At 45.0% G+C, this 21,581-nt stretch overlaps 1 protein-coding gene, 1 long non-coding RNA gene and 1 pseudogene across 2 annotated transcripts in view; 1 reads left to right on the forward strand and 2 right to left on the reverse strand.

Annotated features, from left to right (window-relative positions):
* Positions 1 to 4,938: 4,938 nt before the first annotated feature.
* LOC118989813 (uncharacterized) lies at positions 4,939 to 8,511 on the reverse strand. The gene is made up of 3 exons (XR_005067089.1): positions 8,457 to 8,511; positions 8,277 to 8,347; positions 4,939 to 5,143 (listed from the first exon to the last, which is right to left on the reverse strand). It is a non-coding gene; the product is annotated as an uncharacterized LOC118989813 (long non-coding RNA).
* LOC118989826 (uncharacterized) lies at positions 6,849 to 6,949 on the forward strand (annotated as a pseudogene).
* A 3,127-nt stretch (positions 8,512 to 11,638) lies between the features above and the next one.
* The window catches only part of CTR9 (CTR9 component of Paf1/RNA polymerase II complex), a 34,260-nt gene continuing 24,317 nt past the window's right edge, over positions 11,639 to 21,581 (reverse strand). The window contains exons 14-25 of the mRNA XM_037050068.1: positions 20,910 to 21,095; positions 20,732 to 20,819; positions 20,411 to 20,559; positions 19,497 to 19,613; positions 19,192 to 19,337; positions 18,197 to 18,268; positions 17,564 to 17,699; positions 17,261 to 17,407; positions 16,682 to 16,839; positions 15,554 to 15,650; positions 15,209 to 15,321; positions 11,639 to 12,708 (exon numbers count right to left, since the gene is read on the reverse strand). Coding sequence (XP_036905963.1) covers positions 12,288 to 12,708; positions 15,209 to 15,321; positions 15,554 to 15,650; positions 16,682 to 16,839; positions 17,261 to 17,407; positions 17,564 to 17,699; positions 18,197 to 18,268; positions 19,192 to 19,337; positions 19,497 to 19,613; positions 20,411 to 20,559; positions 20,732 to 20,819; positions 20,910 to 21,095 — 1,830 coding nt within the window. The 3' untranslated portion in view covers positions 11,639 to 12,287. The remainder of the gene's footprint in view (positions 12,709 to 15,208; positions 15,322 to 15,553; positions 15,651 to 16,681; positions 16,840 to 17,260; positions 17,408 to 17,563; positions 17,700 to 18,196; positions 18,269 to 19,191; positions 19,338 to 19,496; positions 19,614 to 20,410; positions 20,560 to 20,731; positions 20,820 to 20,909; positions 21,096 to 21,581) is intronic.

Genomic DNA, 21,581 nt, shown 5'->3' on the forward strand with positions numbered 1-21,581 from the left:
TGGAAATTGAGGCCAATTTCCAAAGGTGGGGAAAATGAAAGAAAACATAGCAACCCATACCATAAATACCCCAAATTACCACCCAAAAGGTAGTGGCCTGACATTTTAGCTCTAACAATTTGTTTCCAATCACATAAGGCCCTCTCACCTACTTTTTTGCACAACGATGTACTATTTATTTGGGGATGACAAATGTGAACCCTGAAAAAAGTGATACCTACTAAGAAGGGCTCCTGGTGGCTAACTGGGCTCAAATTGAACAAACAAACAAACAAACAAACAACAACAAAAACCCCAGAGCCTAGCAGCTGTTTCTGCAAAGGGGCCTCTAATGCAGACTGCACTTCACAGAGAAGCCGGCACTGGACTGCCTGCCTCTGAGCTGAACTGCATGCACTATGTTTCTGCCAACTGAACCAGCCCTTTAAAGGAGTTTCTGGAATCCTATCTCAACTGTAGGACTGAAGCTTTCCCCATCCAATCGAAGCTGTGTAGCTTCAGCTAATCAGAGTAACTCTATTCTGGCTAATCAGGACAAAGCCTTTTGGGCCAATCAAACTGTGAGGATTTCGAGTCCTCATTTGCATGAGGACAGACTAATCAGGAGGCAGGGGCAGGGACTTTTGTCCATATAAGCCAGCCAGTTCACCTCTGGCTCCTAGAATGCATTTTCTCTTTCTACTGAAGACTATCTCTTCCTGACTCAGCTTAAACATAAAAGATGCCTCACCAGAGTGGGACAGACAAGCACAGTGCAAAGCAGACCACTGAGGAGCAGAGCTGTCTAGCCCGAAGAGGGGCCTGGCCCCAGGGCTGTCTGGCACTAGGGCTGCCTCACAGCTGTGCTGTTTTTATAACCATGCTGTATCATAATGGAGCTGTTTTGCACGGACTAAAAAGTTTCCTTCTTCTCCACACCCCAAACAGGGGATTCCTGCTGGCACTGAATTGGTTCCAATGGCCATCTGTCAACGCACACTGACCTACATGGTCCAACCAATGTCAGTTGTTTATGTCTATGGAGGCCACCTGGTAGGCCTAGTGCAAAATGAAACAGATAAAAGTGCAAAGAAATTAAACACAGGTTTGACCATTATTCTTGGAGATGATCACACAATCTAGAGAGTGAGAAAAACTTATAAAACAAGCATTGTAAGGATTGCTTTAAATAATTATACACTAACTGGAGAGTGAGAGCACCCACTTACTGTACAAATCAAAGTGCAAAATGACTTGATGTGATCCAGATGAGCACTTGTGGCTCAGTGTCATATTTCGAGCTGAACAAAGACTCTCAGGCTCTCAGAAAACGCCATGAACGGGAAGCAAATGTTCTCTCGAAAACCATGTTAGATGATTTGGAAAGCGGCTCGAGACCAAGACCCTGGTCAAAGATTTTTGTTATGAATTTGAATAGTTATTTTATGAAATACGAATGTTACTTTATATGTGATTTAAAGTGTGCATTTGTAATTAAATTAATAAATTAAATATTATTAGTAGACATTGGACTACTAATTTTGCCTACATCCTAGAGGTTTATCATTTGAAGGTAATCAAAAGCTTCTCGGGCAGTGAGGGAACTTCTATGGTGAGAAGGGGGTTTTTGATGGTGCCATATTCAGGTCACCTCATCGTCAGGCCTGCATGGTATTTGGGGCTGAAAACAGAACCATCAGTTTGTCTTTGGAAATGCTGAGCAGTGGACGCGAAGTCACTAGTGTAATGTAGACACTGCTCTGTTTGACTACAGTGCTTTAAAAAACCAATGTCAATAACATACCGAGGAGAGACGAGGCTGCACCCATGTGCTTCATGCTCCAGGGCCACAGGGTCCTAGAGAAGGAACGGCCCAGCCTCCTGTTCCAGGAGTGACATCACTCCTGTCGTTCTCATGCCCCCTCCCTTCTGCCTCTGAGAAAAGATGCCTGCCAATGGCCCCTCACTGCAGCCTGAACTTGTCACCCACCTTCCCATAATGCCTCACTCCCACCTCAGACCGCCAGAGCCTAAGTCCCTTGGTCATCCACCCTGGGCCCTTACCCCATAACTTCTCCACATCTATGAATCTGGGCCAATTCCCCACCCCCCTGCTCTCTTGACTCCTTCCTCCACACACTGTCCCACAGTCTATCACCAGCAAACATGCCTGTGTCCTTCATCCTTCTCTGAATATTCCTGTCATCTTCTTGCTCTGAAGGAAACCTGGCTGTTCCCTGATGCCAGCACGTGCTCTGCTGTTTTTCCTTTCATGCCGAAGGCCTCGGTGCGGCCAGTGCTCACCTTGCTTCCCACCAGCGCTGTCCAACCACTCCTGCCCTCCTTTCTCCCGAGGACGCAGACCCTCCAAAGTTCTCCCCACCAGACGGTCCTACTTCCCCGGTATGCTCACCTTCCTGTGCTTCAAAATAACCATTTCACATCTCTTTCCTTCGCCTCCTCTGACTCTTCCCTCCTTCCTCCGTGTCTGCACTTCCTTGTCTCCCCTACCTTATGAAATTGCTTTGTCAGGGCTTTCAGCTACATTGGAAAAAAATGTAGGTGTTCTCCCACCAAGGACACATTTACAGTGATATACATACAACCTTGCTACTCAAAGTGTATCTTAAGACTAGTACCGCCTAGGAGCTTGTTAGAAATACAAAATATCTGGTGCCACTCCAGACTCGCTGGCTCAGAACCTAGGCTGTTCCTTAACCCATTAAAGTTTGATGAGCCCTGACATGGGACCCCTTGCTCACCACCAAGGACTGCACTGTGGACCCAGCCACAGTGTCCTGGGACTCAGCTTCTACTTCATCAAGAATTAGTTCTATCCCCTTCATTTCTTCCTACCATTGAAACTACCAGCTTGCCAACAATCACCCTGATGTGTGACTTCCCTCTATTTTCTATGGATGAAAGGTCCTAGCTCTCTCCAAAGACCCCATTCACTGGGACCAAAAAATTGTAAGGCACTTGCCACCCCCACTGCAGGAAACACGGTGCCACTGGCTAGAACATGATGGCCGTTGGGAACACACTGAAAGCTCAAGGGACAACTGAGAGCTTCAAAGTTGCCTTGGATAGGGGCTGTGGTGATCAGCGGCTTGCCATGTGATAGTCCCAGCAGGAAGAATCCCCGAGTCCTCTTGGATGATCAGAGAGCGGAAACTTGATTTCTGTGGAAGGGAACACGTGGTTCCAACGCCAGCGAGTTCAGACTGGATCAGCAAGAGAGTTGCAGGTCGCTGAAGCAAGGTTTCCATACCCATTAAACTTCCGACCCTCACATAATTGCTCAAGGCCAAGGAATATAGCGGGACTCCCTTCTCCCACATCCTCGGCCCCAGAGCAGTCCCTGGCATTGCCTCAGCTGCCACTCCAAGCCGCAGGAGGAGAGATAAGTGAGGAGTGTGTCTGCACGCAGGCACGAGCACACACACGTGGACCAAGACAATCCAGCAGCAGGCCGAGGCAGGAAATGAAGTCTCCACTTCTTTCCAGTCAAGGAAATTGAAGTACCAGCTCCCATTGGAGAAGTCAAAGCAGCATTGTTTCAAAGAACAAAACAGTCAGCAGAGAACAAAGGTGTTGGCATTGATCCCTCTCTGGAGAAGATGCTATCGGAGAGACTCCACCCCACTCAGTTGAATCCAGCCTGTTAGGGACTGAAGACCAATTTGCAAGTTTGTTTATTAGGATCATGCTCAAGAGTAGTGATCCTTTGGTAATTTGAGTAATGCTCAGTGTCTTCACAGTTGTCAAAAGGAGAACAAAATCTGGTGAGTGGCAAGCAACCTGACGATCTGCAGACACATGGGGAGTCTGGCAGCAGCTCTGAGTGTCACCATGCCTGCGACTCACCGAGTGGCTGCACTGACACAAGTGTACCCCTCACTCCGACCAAATGAATTTGCTCGAACACACTGGAGGCGAGAAGGATGGAGCTACCAGAGTCCACAGTGTGGAGAGGCCAATCTTTTCCTGCAACCTCTATTTTCAGATAAGAAATTTGGTGTTAAGAACAAAACACAAATTAACATCCACTTGCTTGCCAAGTCTTATGCTTGGCCATTGGAAAATAAGCGAAAAAGATAGAATTTGTGTCCTTGAGCTCATTGTCTGGTGGGGACAGAGGAATAGATCGCTTCAATCAATCCACAGTCTGGGGCCCCTTAGGGCAGAGGCGGGGAATCTCACACGCCTCACTTTCTGTAGCACACACAGCAACAACCAGGGTCCCAGGTATGACCCGGAACCATCAAAAGAGGGTTAAAAACTTCACTCAGAAGCATCACAGACGGGGACGGAGAGGGGTGCAACTGAGAAAGGGTACACAGGAAGCTTCTAGGGAGTAGGTGTTGCATTATTGTCACATTTTTTAAATTACATTTTAATTAATTATGCTATTGCGGTTGTCCTGTTTTTCCCCCTTGGCTCCCCGCCACTGTCACATTTTATTACACCACCTATTCTCCTATATGCGTGACAAAAGGAAGGAGTGAGCTGAATGTGACAATGCTGAGTCTTCGGACTGAACTGTACCTTCTCTTCCCCAACTGCCCCCCGCCCCTCCATGTCCAGTGCAGGATCTTTCCAAGTTGTTAGCTCAGTTTGAGACAGTTTTCTGTGATTGCCACCCAAAGCATCTTCATTGTAATAGGGCTATAGAATACAGCATTTGTCTAACCCATGGGGCTATCACATTCCTTTTTAAGGAGTATCTTTTGGGACTAATGTTTCATAGACAACACTGGGGAACACTGGGTTAGAGATCTATTCAGGAGATAGAATTGACAAGAATTCAAAACTTAGTGATTTCTTGATAAGGTACTTGAACATCCAGCCCAATGTTTGCACCTTAATATTCTCGTCACTATTTAGCTGTGGATGAAACAACACAGATTTGCCCCCAGAATGTCGTAGCAATGGCAGCCTATAGTCGTTCAGCCAAATCAAGGAAAACACATAAAAAGTTGAGACATTTTCCAAAACTCAATATTCCCCAAATGACAAATGTTACAATAACATTTTCTCTGTAGTAAGCAGAACAAAGATAAGCAAAGGCAAGACTAAATATATATATTTCATGAGCAAAAATGTAACTTACCTATACCTTTAAAATACTGGGCCTCAAATAACAGACACGGTTTTCAATGACCTGCAACAGCAAGACCTCGAGTTACTAATGCAGTTGAGACAGACCAGACAGTCCGTTTAAAATTCTCTGCAACGGAAACAACAGACTAAAACCACAATCCATGCAGGGGAAGCAGGTGCAGAGGACAGAATGACCTCCAGCAGCACTGGAACCAAAGATCCTCCCCGGGTCCACCCATGGAACCAAAAGACTGGCACAGGAATGGAACTTGAGTACCAGACCCTTTCAGAAGCGAAGAGTCTGTTGTCCCAGAAAAATCCAGTGCCGACGCCCCCTACCACGCACGGCTACGTTCCCGAGTCCTGCCGGGAACTCCCACAGCACCTGGGCGCACCTGCTCCTCCTAACCCCTTAAAAACCCTGAACCCAATCCAACGAGCAAGATGGGGTTGAGGCACCCTCTTCTCGGTTGGTGCCTTCTTGATCAATAAACCTTTTCTTGCTCCCCGCAAATAAATAAGTAAAATAAATAAAATAAAACTCTGCAATGACCCTGAAATGTATAACTTAAAAGCATCTCAAACAACCTTGTTTTATACACAAGGATACTGAGGCTGAACCGTGAAGCGTTTCGTCACTTCAGTGCAAGTGTCGGAGGCCAGGGCAGCCTTCCTGTCATCAGGGCCTGTTGCAAAGTGAGGCTCTGACAACAGGCTGCAGCCTGCTGCCTTGCCCCGCTCAAATCCGAGGACACACTGAGACCTGCACGAACTTGATTCACCTGCGGCGCATACCCTTTCCCGTGTTCCTAATATATGGGGCAAGCACCACAACTGAGGTGAATTACTGCTCTAACGCATCCAAGAAACCAGAGCATCAGACACCTCCTTTAGGAAAAATCTGCACTGGCCTGAGCTCCAAGTTCTACTTTTAGGAGCTCATACTGGTCTCCTTCAAAAGGTCTTTCTTGCCTCTACTGGCTACTTGCTCCCCCAGGGAAGAAATTGTTCATTAGTGGAATCAAAACAAGGGATAAAGAGCCCCAGGAAAGTCATGTTGCCTGGAGATTAAAAATATTCTTCTCAAGTCCTGGCAGAATAGCTCAGTTGGTTAGAGCATTGCCCCCGAAACGCCAAGGTTGCGGGTTTGACCTCCCGTTGGGGCACGCAAAAGAAGCAACCAGTAAATGCATAAATAAGTGGAATCAAATCGATGTTTCTCTCTCCCCCCCTTCCTCTCTCTCTCTCTAAAATCAATCAGTAAATTTTTTTTTCTTAAGAGGAAACAGGAAGAAGCAAGGATGTTTAAAAGAATGACCTATGAAAGAGTAACCGACCCAGTCCTCGGTTGTTCTGAACAAGACTCAGTGAGCTGGCCGACTACTGCCAGACATTCAGAACCGATCTGATCCTGGAGAGGACTTTTCTGGGAACTCACCGTACGCTCCCCACTGAGTCTACCTTCACAATCCTTGCAACAACCCTATGAATTAGGTAGAGACTTCTGCTATAATGGAATAGTCACTCACTTAGGAAAACTTATGTTATAAAAATAGTTTAATGTCAGCGGAGGAAATGATTTAGTTAGAGTCAGAATAACAATGTGGTTTTTCTTGCCTAAATTTAGGCGAAATTTATTTTAGAATTTAATAGTTCTAATTATGCTTGTGGTACATGGTCTAGATCTGAATTAACATCAAAGCCAATGCAATTCACATCCTCTAATTGTGACAGATCCAACTGAGGCTTTCAATACTCACAGTGCAGGGCTCTTCTCAGCACAAATACAAAAACTGGAATGACATAAGAAGATTAGCATGGTCCCTGTGCAAGGAAGACACGCAAATTCATCGTGTTCCATGTTTTTAGTAAGAAACACAAATTGGTAGTTACAAAATAGCCATGGGGAAGTATGTAAAGCATAGGAAATATAGTCAATAATACTGCAGTAAATATATACAGTGCCTGTAGGGGTACTGGAAGTACCAGGGGAACACCACGTATATGATTGTCTAAGCGCTAAGCTGTACACCTGAAACCAGTACAGAATAAAAGGGAAAAAAACGTACAGTGTAGGAGAAATGGCTTGTTTTAGATGAGGAGGTGACTTGTCCAAGGTCACATTGATGCAGCGAGATCTGACCAGGTTATGCGGAGAAGTAGGGAGGGGCCACAGTAGGATTTTGCCTGAGCCAATGGCGAACACTCTAGGATGGGATTGGCTGAGAGCTCAATGCCTCCAGAACACATGGAAATAAAAAGAGGGCTGGCTCTCTGGCTCTCTTCAGTGTGAATGATTGTGCTACAGCTGCCTGCATTTCCCAGAGGGTAGTATTTTGGGTGGGAAGGAACTCCAGGTGCAGCCTAGGATTGGGCTGGCCTGGCAGAGGGTGGCACGGTTATTCTTCTCTGGGTGTCCTAGAGGGGCAAACTCTGAGGCAGAAGCCTGCTGTTTTTCTAAAATTGTGTAGCATTTGTATCTTATGTTGTTTTAATGTGTAAGCTAACCCTATAGAAATAAGATAATTAAAACTAAGAAGGGGAAATGCTAGAACAACTCAGGTGTTAAAGCATTTAGCTTTAATCAATAGGTTTAAGTGATTAAAGCTGTAACTAAAGAGTTACAGAGTTTAGCCTTAATTCATAAGCTTAAGTGATTAATGCCTATGGAGAGCAGTTATTCCAAAATTGTGAAGCTTTTGAATAAAGATGCCTTTATCACCAAAACTTTGCCTCCGGAACTTTGCCTAGAGGGTGGTGGTGGGCAGCAGGCCCCCAACTGTGTTCAGTAACAACAGGGCTTATAGGCATCATGAAGTGAGATTTGGGGACGATTCCAGGGATTTCTGGATTCCAGTGTGTCTGCTCTGAACCAGCTAGTCAGGTGTGGCCACCTTCTCCTGCTCACACCAACTGCACGAGAAGGGGGAGGCTGAGTTTCTGAGTCGAAATGGTGACGTAAGATCCTGGACTCAAGTCCTTGGAGGAGGCACTAACACTACAGCTGTGTATGGAACAATTGCCCCTGACAAAAAAATAAATAAACAAACAAACAAACAAAAACAGCCCTAAAAACTGACTCCTTCAGTTCAGGCAAGTGAGGGGAAAAAAACACATCAAAGGGGGGTAGGAAAGACTGGCATAACCTTCCCATAACCCCACTCCCACCCACAATCAGGAAGCAACTCACACACAGCCCAGAGCTTCTCCGAGGAGCGAAGGGTTTATACCCCACATAGGACACCCCAACTTTTAAGACTTGCACCTGAAAGACAAGCCCCCAAAACATGTAGCTGTGAGAACCAATGGAGCTGGTGCCCAAAGACCCTCGAGCCGTGGCGAACTGAGAAACAGGCTTGCAGGCACTCGCTCACCCAAGGTGCAGCGCAGAAGCAGCCTCTGAAAAGTGCTGGCTCTAGCCCTGACCTGCGTGGCTCAGTTAGCTGAGTGCGCCCCACAAAGCGAAAGGTCACCTGTTGGATCCCAGTCAGGGCAACATGCCTGGCCCTGGGCTGGGTCCAGGGGATTCGTAGGGTTGTTCTCTTTCCCTGTACTCCCCTCTCTGAAATAAATAAATAAACAAACAAACAAATAAATAGCATCTTTTTAAAAAAGGAAAGAAAAGTGCTGACTTGAAGTGAAACAGGCTCACTTGCTAACTTTAAAAATTCGGAGGAGGGGCAGGAGCCTGAGGGGAGACTGTCCTGCAAGCTGGCCCACGGGTGCCGTCTTTATCTCCTGGGGCTGCTGTCTTCACGCTCCAGCCAGCTGGTGCCACCTTCCTGCTCTCTGCCTTTCTGAAGCCAAAAGGTTTTTCTTTTTGCCTTTTGGGGTGGGTGCCATTTTTGCCTTCACCATGTTCATGTGCCCCCAGCCCATCACTGCCCTCCGGAGCCCCAGTATCTTCCAGATGGGAGCTTCTCTATGGCTGGTGCCCTGGTTCTTACGTCTGATGGCCCAGTTTTTGTGGTTGCTGCGCAGGGGACACCCCCGATCCCCTGGCTCCGAGAGAGGGGCTGTTTTCCTTGGTCCCACGAAGCTGTAATGTCAGAGACAGTTCTTGGCCACTAGCAACCCCTGGGCACTGCATGGACAGCAGGACCCCTCACCCCGCCCCAACCCCTTCTTCCTGTGAAAGAGGCCTGTTTGCTTGTCTGGGAGCCTTGACCTGAGGGGGAGGCTTCTGGTTTGGCACGCCTCTAGGGATCCACGGAGCTGGTCTCTGAGAAGAGGCTGGTGCATGAAATCTCTGCATCCTCCCTGACTTGACCCAGGGGTGTCTCACATAGGTGTCACTCTTAGGGCACAGCAAGGGGTATTAGGCCAGGACCTCAGTCTTCCTGTGAAAAAAGCCTATTAGCTTATCACCATAACTGCTGCATGAGAGTTTGCCTGCCGATATGTCTCATGTTTTCTTTAGCCAGACCACTGCCCACAGGCATTTAGGTTTCCATTATTTAGATTGTAAACAATGCTGCAGTAAACACAAGGGTGTAGATAACTTTTTGAGTTAGTGTTTTCTTTCTGACAAACCCCCAGAAGGGGACTTGCTGGGTCGTATGGTAGTTGTTTTTAATTTTTGGAGGAAACTCCATACTGTTTTCCATTTTCGTAACTGGTGACAGATGTTAATTAGACTTAACGTGGTGATCATTCTGCATTATATACAAATATCAAATCATATTGTATAACCTGAAACTGTTATACATCAGTTACACTTAAAAAATCAAGGAGGGCTAACCCTGGCATGCAGGCTCCAGGGCAACGAAGCTGCTCTGAGTTCCTGAGGGCTAGTGGCAGCAGAGCTAACAGGTCAGGTTTCCTTAGCCAGACAAGGGACCTTCCCCTTCCTTAGCGGGTGGGACATTGCCCATATCCGTGGCATCTGCCATCTTGTTTGCCAAACTCAGGCCAGAGGGGAGCTGCACCTGAGGAAATGGCAGGGGCTTCTGACGGGGGCAAGCACGTGACTGGGGAAGACTACTGCTGTTCTGCTAACTTGAGGGCACACCTAGGAGAAATACCCATAGTGACGTGGAATTGCCTCCAAAGTTGCAAATGAGGACATGCACTCAAAAGCACCTTTGTAACCCAAACCTGCAGCAGGCAGTGAAACATTAAATTACTATTAGCATCAGGTTAAATCTCTCCGTAAGTATCTCTCTAAGGGACCATCTACCGGTGAACTTTTGTTTAGAAAAGAACTTTTGTTCAAAAGAACTCAGTTCAAAAACACTTTTTAACTTTGATAGATTTTTGTTATTTGGGTATGAACTTGTAGAGGACCAGTTTGCCTTGGCCTGGCAAACGCGACTCAGCTCTGTATGGAAATCCCACAGATGAGACGTGGTGGGCAGAACCCAGACTCGCAAACCGAGTTCTCCCGTGGGAATCAGGCCTAGAAAATGCATACAAATTGTCATGGCTTGCTCTTGCTAAAACTCCATCACCCTGGTCTGAAACAACAAATGTGTATTGTCTATCTTCAAGGTAATTTCCAAAGCCTGTGTGAGCTCTCCCAAGGACAGAGCTAATCATCTCATTGCCATCCCCCTCTGCATGTTATTTTTATTTCCTTGATTGTACCTAGAATGTAGACAATAATGTTCTATGTGATAGATAATACATCTTTCTTTGATGTAGGACCCCAGGAAAATAATACAAGCCTGTCTAGGCAAGGGTCAGGGCGCTCCCCTCTTGAGGGAGTCGCTGAGGTACCCATGGGCACTCTCCCCTGGAGAGAGCAGCCGTGCAGTTCCCTTTTCCACACAGGATTGTTGTCACCTGTGCATTCATTCTCACCTGTGCATTGATTCTCGTCGTCAGCCCCAGCAGGTGGACTCTGCTGGACAGAGTCAGCCACATGAACTAATTTATGTGTGACACTGAAAAAAGCAGGCTGTTTGAACCTCACCTTTCACAGCTGCATGAACTTCTGAATCTCAGGCTCTTCCCCTCTCAAAGCCTTGCTTCCCTGTTATTCCAGTTCCTAGAGCCGCACACACAACTACCAGGGCCTGTAACACCTCCCTTAATTCTCCAGGTGGCCAGTCCTTTGAGTCATCTCAGGACTCCCATCCCTCAGGAAACCTGGCCTTGACCTCATCCTCCCTTGTGCTCCCACAACCTGTGCGAACATTACCCTATTTTTCACACCAGAGGGACAATGCACTTATCATCCCCATAAGATTTTTCAGGACAGAAAAGATTTTTTATCTCTCCATTCTCAATACCTAATGTATTCAATACTTATTAACTACATTAATTATAGCTTTTACAAGTTGTACAGTGCTACACATGAATTTTGCTCCTAAATTGTTAATGACTAAATTATTGAAAATAAAACTCATACTAGTACCTTTGTTTTCTTGTATCTTCTAAAAAACTCCACAAATCTACAAAGAATTACAAATGTTTTGAGTAAACAACCTTTAGCATAGTTCAGTTTCTTCCAAATATTTGCTTGGTTTATTTATTTATTTATTGCTTAGGTTATTTATGCTAAATTTTCATATACAAATGTACTGAGGGGAAAAAAAGGACATAGTTACCCATAAAAGTTGGTAAAAGAACTTTATTATGTAGCTTAGGTAGCTTTTTGCATTCTACTAACAGAAAAGCACTTTTCTACATCTTATTCAACCTAGTGAAGGGTGTATTTGTGATTTTATCTCCATGGCTGCAGTACTACCCGACTGAAGAAAACCTTCCTTTCATTTGTACTTTGGTACAATTATACAGTAGATACCGCTTCCTCCAGAAAATAAAATTCTCTCAATCTAAGATTAAAATGCTACACAGACATCAATGCCAAGTTTCTTGCACCACTTGGGAAAAGATTGCAACGAAAGTCAAAACTGGATGCTGCCTAATACACGAAGAAGTTGAGACTTCTGCCACAGTTTCAAACCTTTGTAGGAATGACTTAGCAGCTGGGTTTATTTTTACTGCAGTTTTCACATATGACAGGTGGAACTGTACCACAACGAAGAAGAGTCACATTCTTTATCTGCACAAGAGATTCAAATATTGGATTCTAGCACAGGAAATGTCTCCTGGGGGCTCAGTAATATACAAACGGATAGAAAAAAATTGCCTTAGGAAAAATTTCACAACTGTTTGACTAAACATTTGAAACGTTTATCACAGCTTTCATATATTAAAAAAGTTTCCTCCAGAGATGAGACTTACGTATGAAATACAGCCTAGTCACTATCCTCGGAGCCGCGCTCTGAGCCCCGATCGGAGGCCTCATTGTTGGACCCCTCTGGCTCTGACTCGTTCCCAGAGCCTGGCCCAGAGCCCTCATTATCAGACCCTCTCTCCGACTCTCGATCCGACTCGGCGCTCGGGGAGGCCGGCCGGGAGTCAGCCTCAGAGCCGCCCGAGTGGCTCCGCCCGGACCGCAGCGACTCGTTGTCGGACTGCTCGGAACCCGAGGGCCTTCTCTTCCCGGACGCCTGGTCACTGTCCGAATCCTCATCCGACCCCTGTCTCCGGGGCGTCCCCGGACTGCCGGCCTCGCTGCCAGACTTGTTCTGGTTGTCATCCGAATCGCTCTCGGAAGAGGCTCGTTTCTCCCGCGGTTCGCCCTCATCGGAGTCGCTGTTGCTGTGGCGGGGGTGTCTGGGGAAAAGACGGACACTGGTTAGACGCCCGGGCTCCGGCCAAGGGCCAGCCCGACAAGCAGAGAATGTGCTTGTAAGAAATAAGGGCATTTAATGTTCTATTTCTTGACCCGAATGTTCATTTTGTGATATTTGTTTTGTGTATTTTTTTAAATAAATGTGATGTAGTTCATAATAAAAAAGGATTAAAAAGAGAAAAAGTATAAGGCACTTCAGCTATAACACAATTAAACAGTGAAGGGCGATTCTCATTAGGCTTTATCAGGTATCTTTCAAGAGAACGAAGCATATTTCAATTTTACATGTAGAATTATGAAAAAGAAGGGATGTTTTCACTTATCTTCATAAACAAATTCACAGCAGCAAGGGTGAAACCCGGATCTCACTTGGCTGTGGAAACTGCGAGGGCGCCACTCGCTCAAGCTCGGCTCAGAGCTCTGCAGCTGCTTCCCTTTGCTCTGGGCCCCTCCGCTCCTCTCAGTGGTGAGACGGGAGGGAAGGGGCCGTGCTTACGCCTGCAATGGGAACCCTGGCTCCCTGGATGCTCTGGAGGAAAGAATAGTCCTTTAACCACTCACCCCTCAGCTTCGGAGAGGAGGACATACTTCTCCTCCAGCATATTCTACAGTTTTGGTTCTCAAGACAGATATTCCAGGAAAGGAATACTGAATCCTGTAGGGTTCAGTCTCAGAAGGGTGAGGGGGTAAACATATGACTTTCTTCTGAAACCTACATTACGACCTAACTCAGCTCACTCTGAGAGAATACGAAGAGTGACTAAGAAGACGACACTGTATATTCATTCTGTGTATATATACTAAAGGCCAGTGGACCCCCTGGGATCCAATTCTCTCCAATCCATCTGGCCAAATAAGCAAGTACTTCACAAATGTCAGAACAAAGTTTAACTGATGCAACGGGCTCAAATCGACTTGGCCTTGGCCTCGGGAGTAGGTTCTGCAGCAGCTTAGGCTCTCACAGCGGACCTTTCTGGCTACACATACCAACCATGCCCATTCTACACCCACACATTTCACTGCTCCGATCACACACGCCTCTAACCAATGGACCAGGGCAACACTGGGCAAGGGCAAAACAGTGCTGCAGGGAAGAGCAACCTCGCGTTGTGCTAGCCAGTGCCTTCAGAGAAAAAGGGAACTGCAAGTCTTCACACGGCTCCCCAGAGCTCCACCCTGGGTGGCCAGCCTCTCACCACACCCTGGCCCCTCAGCGTGCTAACCTCTCGCTTCTGCTTCACCTCCAACCGACCAGGACTATCTATTCTTTTTGTAACGCTCAACTCAAAGAGCCACTCCCTCATAGAGACACCTCCTACAACTTCCCCACCCAGCCAACCTCAGATTAGATGGTCCCTAGGAACAATAAATATAAAATCTAAATGATAAAACTTAAACTACCATAATATGTTTTTTAGTTTGTCCATGATTTCCACTGCTTCTAAAGCATACATTCCTTGGAGGCAGGGCCTATGTCTTTTTCCTCTTTATTCCAAGCCCTTCACACACTACCTCCTACAATGGCTGTTCAAATGTCTGTTGGATGAATGAGTGAAATGATCGCCTTCAGAAGGACAGGGTGTAGTGTAGCATTATGAGTCCTGTTCTTATGATTCCAAATAGGGCACACCTCAAGCCTGATCAAACACTGGCGGGCTGTGAGGAGAGTACTGGACAAGTGGACAGCGAGCCCTTCACAAAGCAGGCAGAGCTGAGTCGCCCCTGCCCAACTCAGGAGGAAAGGTCAAGCAAGGCCCTAGCTCCAAGTGACGAGGATCGGGATACTCATAATACTTTCAGCCAGTCAACACGAGTGTAGCAAAATAGCATATTTAGGAGAGTGCCACGCAGAAGCTTTCAGGTAATATTCACAAAGAAATAAGGTTACAAAATAGGTTTTCTTCCTTAGGGTACACATAACGGGACAAAAGCACAGGGTTGGAATAAGGTGGGTGTGAAGGTTTCTTCCAGTTAGAAGATTCCAAGAAGAGAAGACATCTGGCAGTGAGCCCTCACTTCTTGTTCCCTCCCTCCCTCCTCCCTTCCCTTCCAGCCTTTTTATTACTTAAACAAGCTGCATTTTTAAAATTAGTTTTCTGACTCTGTGCTCATGCCTACAACACCGTCACACAATTTCCTGCTCCTCAATGAGGAAAGCACGCCTGACCCGGTCATGGGCAGCGCTCAGCACACACGGCCGCACGGGCCCCGCCAACGCGGGTTTCCTTTCAGACAACAACCTCATCAGAGCTTCAGGCCTCACAGCGCGGACTGGGCTGCGTGCCTGGGCACACACCGCATATGGATTTTGGTGTTTTTCCATTCTTTTTGGATAAAGATAAACAACTCTCTCACCAGGGGTCTGGACCAGCCTGCAACGGTGTGTCAGACACTGGCCCATTCCGAGTGCCTGCAGACAGCACCCCTGGAAGACTCTGGTTATCTTTCACTCGAAGAATCCACCGAGGGAAAATTACCTACCCTTCATCAGCAATCTTCAGTTTATCCTCATCCGAAGAATCATCACTCGATGATATTATGGCTTTGGATTTTATTTTTCCCTTCATTGAAGGAGGCAGACGTTCCGGCTTGGGCTGAAGAAAGAAGATCAAACTGAGATTAGTCAAGACTCTCGTGTCAGAAGAGCTAGTTCAGCTGGGTGTGCCCTATGAGGATACAGTCGAACAGCAACAAATAAATTTCAAAACCAGAACCTGTGCTTGAAGAAACTACAGGGAAAGAAGTTATTCTAGCGTATGCGACCTTTTACGTGGTCACCAAAGACCGTGTGTAGGGGACAAAACACCCACAGTACTACAAACGTACCGCCTTCTTCTTCTCCGCTCTTGGTGGACGGCGCTTTTTCGGTTTGGGACCATTTTCTGTTTCTTCATCATCGGACCCTTCTTCTCCCTTTGGAGGTCTTAAGTAGTGAACACCAAAGAAACGTTTTGTCAAGATTCATTTATACACATAAAGTCTAAGGCTACCTGCCATCAAAATGCTATTCCTTCCGAATATCCTTTACAGGTGCTGCCCTCACCCATAACAGAAGCCGTAACTTACTCTGCCGCACATGGGTCAGCGTCTGCAAAACCTGTGTACTTACGCAGCGTCTGCTAACGCAGTTGTAGGCCCTCTCACTACTCGAAAGTAAGTCTGAACCTTGCACAGTGATACAAGGGTGTGAGAAAAGGCCCAGGTTTCAGACCTCAACACCACCTCCTCTTTCTTCCTTCCCAACTACTCTCTGCAGGTGTCCTATTAGCTTCATTCTACAGGTTTGTATTTGAATAAATTCATCAGGTTCTTTCTCAAGTACAGTCGTCCAAGGGTCGGGAAGAACAGGTCCAGGTAAGATAGCCCCCTGTAGGTTCCCGGACAGGGAAACACCCTGGGGAGGGAACAGCTTATGGGCGCTTCCAGCTGAAAGATGCGCAGGGCACCACTTATCTTAATGGCCGGATGGCACTGGGAAGATTAAAAAGTCCCTCTTTCACACAACTCACTTTGCAAACAGCCAGCAAACCCATGAAGTGGGTGTCACCGTTACCAGTACAGAGAGGAAGCAGGCGTAGTGACTCACTGTAGAACCATACACGGACCGGCAGAATGGACAGACCGGATTTTCTCACTCTAAACTGCACACCTCTTCCAATATACATTACAGTTTTAAATATACATATTACAATTTTAAAGACATGAGAAACACAATTAGTTCTGACTAACTCTCAGGAGGAAAGCTGTGGATATCCATGGTGATTCCAGTGTGCAGGGGACCTTGTAGTGGGGTCTATCTTAAGATTAAAGCAGGAAGTGGGGTATCAAGGGGCTTTACTGTCTGGAAGAGCAAGTGATCTGCACGCGTTTGCAAATTCTAAACATAAGCGAGGTTCAGAAAACGAAAGGTCTTCTGCCACCTTTCTAAGGCTATATAGGACACATTTATGATACCTTCTCCTCTTCTTCTTCTTTCTCTCACCACCCTCTTCTTCTTCGCCTTCTTGCTCACTACCACTGCCCTTTCTTCTTTTCTTCTTTTTGGATATTGGCAGGTCTTCATCAGAGTCGTCATTGACGAATTCATCAAACTCTCCTCCCTTCTTAGAACGCTGAAATCCAAATAAGACCACAGTCAGCTCTCTCCTGGCTGATGCAGTGTGGCTGGAATTCTAAGGTGTAGAAGGAGGCCATACCCTCTCAGCCAAGTGACGAATGGAGGATCTTATAATATACCAAGTCACACGGAAGAGGTGCTTGGTGAGGCCCATATTTTAAAGACTTTTAATTAGGATAAATGTCTCAAAAGGCAAAAAACATCAACCATAATACTTAGGTGCCCACAAGGTCAACTGCACTGAACCAACACTGAGACGCATTTCTAAACACAGGATGCTGTTTAAAGCATCCGTCCTCAAAGACTGTCTTTAGCTAAGGACTAAGTGCAGAGAGAATACAATCATCTCTGTCTTTACTTCTGAAAGTCAAAGACAGGGCCTGAAGCCCACAGTGTCAGTGGGAGGCGTTTCTTACCCGCCCACCACCTCCACCTCGTTTCTTTTCTTTTGTTGCTTCAGTCTCTCCAGTAAACATAAGAATGTTTTTGGTCTTCTCAACATACTGGGCCCGCTGTTCTAGAAGTTTCTTTTGCTCTTCCTTCTCTTTGAGACGTTTCTCTTCCTATGAGAAAAGGGCAGAAAAAACCCTCGTCAGAGTGTTCTCACCATGAAACAGATCACAACAACCGTCAGGTCTTCTTTCTGTCACCACACAGAGCACAGGTGCGCACATACCGTGATTCTTTCATTCTCGCGGACATGAACAGACAATGAATACCTGTTCTTTGAGAAGTTTTTGCCTTAACAGTTCTTTTTCTTGCTCTTGCTTGGCTCGTAACTCCCTCTCTTCTTCATCCTGCTTGCGTGCCCGGGCCACATGGTACTGAGCCTGGCTCAGTAAGTCAGAGCACTGCCTAGAACATTTCAGATCGCAGAGAAACATGAATGCAGCCAGTGCACTTTCCGTTCAGAAACACAGAGCACCTGGTTTCCTTACACGCACTGAAAAGTCTGAAGCAGGATCATTAGCTGATATCTATGGGAAGTGTTACTTAGCAAAATTAACTTCATTTCTCACAAGCCAGTGCTGTCAACAATGCTGTTCCCAAATTAAAGATGCCTGCCCAAGGCAAAGCTATAAGGTTTCCAACATTATCTTCACATGTGACTCAAAAAGTCAGTAATCATATCTTGGTTCTGGTGACACAGCTCACGTAGTTTCCTAAACAATCTGAAGAGGACCCTCAAGGAACCCTCTGCAAAAGGCCTTGGTCCAGGCTGGATGTGTGAGCGAGGAGTGAGAAAGACTGACCCCTGGGGGACCGGGGCCCCACTCACCACTGCGTCCCCCTTCCAGCCCACATCGCTGCCGCTGCCTCACCCCAAGTCGCCATTCGCAAACGGTAATTACCTGGCTTCTGTGGCAGCAAGGGCCAAATCAAATCTCATTTTATCTCCCACTTTACTCAAGTAACTGAAGTATCTAAAGAAAATGAAAAGATAAAATACTTAAAACATTTTCCATAAAATAGGCCCTTTAGATTTGTTATCTGTTGTACAAAAACAGTTTGAGAAAGGCTTATATATTAACTGACTTGCATGCACATATTTAATACATGAAGGGCCAGCATCTCAAGAGGAAAATTATATATGCAACTCACTTAAAAAAACTCTCATCAATATGCCACTCAATCTGTTTAGTAAAAAACGAGTTCATTAAGAAAAGCCAAGTTACATTTAGTTTTATCAGTAAATTAACAAATAACCAAAAACCAGTTCAAGCAACGAATACTTACTAAACACTAAATTTACCAACTATGTCAGCATGGAGGTTAGGAGGTTCAGGCCATAAAAGCACTTGTAATCTACCAAGCAAGGCAAGTAACACTTAAGGTCTCAAGTAAGGCTAGACAAAGCCTGAAGAGATGTCAGGTTTTAATTTGACTACACACAGAATTACTGTAAAATTATATAAATTTTAAGCTAAATAAACCTATTCATTACTTAAGAGGGAAGGCCTTAATCTTAGCACAATGAAAATTAGTATCACATAAAAAGAGGCACTGGCATAGCAAATGAAACCAACAAAAGTGGAATCTAAATGTTTTAAGTGTCTAAAATGCTGGGTCATATTATTGTCAGGTTAATGAAAAATCCAGGGCAAGCTTGCAAAACTTCTTAGGATGGGGATCCATGATGCAAATCTGCAGGTCCTTGCTACAGTTTGGCGCCACCTGGTGGCAACTATCTGCTCTGGTTTAAAAATCGAGGGAATGATTAGAATAGATTCCCTTTTGGGATTCCCTTTTTCTAATAAATTCACGAGAGAAGTGATTTTTGGCATCGTTTGAGACATGAGTCTAAAGAAACAAAGCACTTCAAAGGCTGTTCCGATAAAATCTTTACCTATGTGCAAGTTCCAGTTCTTTCACAGCATTAAGTACTTCCTTCAGATTGCTCTTCTCATCTTTCAGGACAGAGGTAGCTAATCTTTGCAGGACCAAAGCCACATTAAACATAAGCACCGTATCACTGGGTGCCACATGTCTAGCCTATAAGTAAAAAACAAGGTGAATACTGCATATGATCTAATGACATAGAAAGGATTTTAGTTAAATAGAGTAGCAAGTTTGGGAACATGCATAAATCAGAATAAAAGATATATGTAATGGAGCACAGAATTAAATGTGAAAAATAACAAATTCTTCTACCTTCAGCAACGTCTGCTTGCACTCCTGCAGCTTGCCACACTTGAAGAGGGCGCGGGCCAGATAGAGCACAACTTCAGTGTTCTGATGCTTATAGAACTTTCTGAGGCAGTTTTCATACTACAATAAAGGAGAAAGTCCCATCTAAAATCAACTATTGACAACTCATTGGAAGTCATGTACTTAGCTCCTTTGGGTTATACTCTCTACCACTTCTTTTAAGGACTGGTGGAACCTCCTGGAAAAGGGCATGAGAAGCCTCATACACTGGCTGTTAACTTTTTGGTAAAACCAGTAATATAGCAATACTCATGTTAATTCTACCATGAACACGTTACTTTTTGACCATGAAACATATCTTGCACAGGAAAGATCTTTTTCATTAGACAGTTTCCCCTTGAATATCACTAGTAATTAATTTGCATTTTAAAGGCCACATTATTATTGTGTGGCTTAGGAAGGCTCCCCTGCAAAAATACAACTCTGAGACTGTCATATGGAACTTGGGTCCTGTAAGCCCTTGTGACTAGTGCCTTTCTTAATATTCTATGATACAGTAATAATATCTACCTTTCGCAGAAAAAAGTAACTCATCTACCTTTAGTAAGAAACTTGCTTTTTCTGACCCTAATATTTGTTATAGAGCCCCAAAGTCTTTTAACTTTTTATAGTAGTAAGACTATTTTACTTCAAGTTCAAGCACTCCACAAATATGAGGTAATTACTGGTGGACCCAGGACCCGTATCTCTAAACACCAAAGACAGGCCTTAACATTATATAATTATAAACCTCTGAATAGACAGAGTAAGTATTATAAGAGACAGCCTATCACTCCATGACAGGGCCACAAGGGTTAAGAGAATATCTGCTCAACAATAAACAAGGTATACGAATATCTTGAAAGACAACACATTACCATCTGAACAGCACTGATATACTGCTTCTGCTCCACATAGATGTGCGCCAGGTTCAACCACACATCACTGATATCTGCTGTCGCTTCTCTCACTTGGGCAAATACATCACGAGCTTCACGGAAATACCCTTTGTGGGCCAAAACAGCTCCTAAAGTTAGAAAAAGGTTTGCAGTGAAGAATTTTCTAACTGTGGCCAGAAAAACAAAAGTCCTATTTGAAAACAACTGACTTCATTACATTGAAGGGAAAATTCTGATCTACAAACATCCTTCCAAAAGCATCCACTTCACAAATTACAGATACTCAAAGCTTATAATCACCTATTCCATTAGCAGCATACAGATTCTTGGCATCATTTCTGAGTACTTGCTTGTAGATGGCCAGAGCACGATCTTGATGACGCTTTTCCTATTAAAAAAAACCCAAACATTATTTAAAAAATTCAAACAAGAATAGAACGAGTACCAGTTTTGTGTTACAGAGACAAGAAGAAATTACCTTTTCTCGGTCCCGAGTGGGCTGGTGCAAAGTTTGGAGCCAGACGTTGCCAAGGGCCAGCATAGAGTAAGTGTCGCTCTGCGTAGACGGTTGTTTCAATATCCTCTCAAATTTCTTCTGGCCTGGACCCCATTCCTGCTTCGCCAAATGAAGATTACCAATCAAAGACCACGCGTCTGGATGGTCCTGGAAACACACACACACAAAGAAGCGAAATCTGTAATTTAGAATCAGAAACCAATCGTCTTTCCACAATAGCTGATTACTGAAGAGGTTTACAAGATACATTTATTTACAAGTGTTGTTCAAACTGAGAGTTGAGATGGACTAGTGAGTTGTAAAATCAATTTCGTGTGTAATTGTCAGCACAAGTAATGCAATAGTGGGATACAACAAAAATATCAGTATCATTCATATGGCAGGAGCACACAATGGTTTGTAAAACTTTCATTTCAGTTGTTTATACATACACACGTGCATGTACTAAGCAATGATGTGAAACCTATTTCTTTTATTTATTGTTGTTCAGTTACAGTTGTCCCGCCTTTTCCCTCACTGCTCTCCCCTGCCCCATCCCCACCCACCCAGTCAATCCCCCCACTGAAACCTATTTCTTACTGTAATAATCAAAAAGTATGAATGAATTCTGTACTCTTTAATATCTTTAACAAA

The sequence above is a fragment of the Sturnira hondurensis genome, unplaced genomic scaffold, assembly GCF_014824575.4.
Source record: "Sturnira hondurensis isolate 20B ecotype Veracruz unplaced genomic scaffold, ASM1482457v3 Scaffold0006505, whole genome shotgun sequence".
Classification (NCBI taxonomy): Eukaryota; Metazoa; Chordata; class Mammalia; order Chiroptera; family Phyllostomidae; genus Sturnira; species Sturnira hondurensis.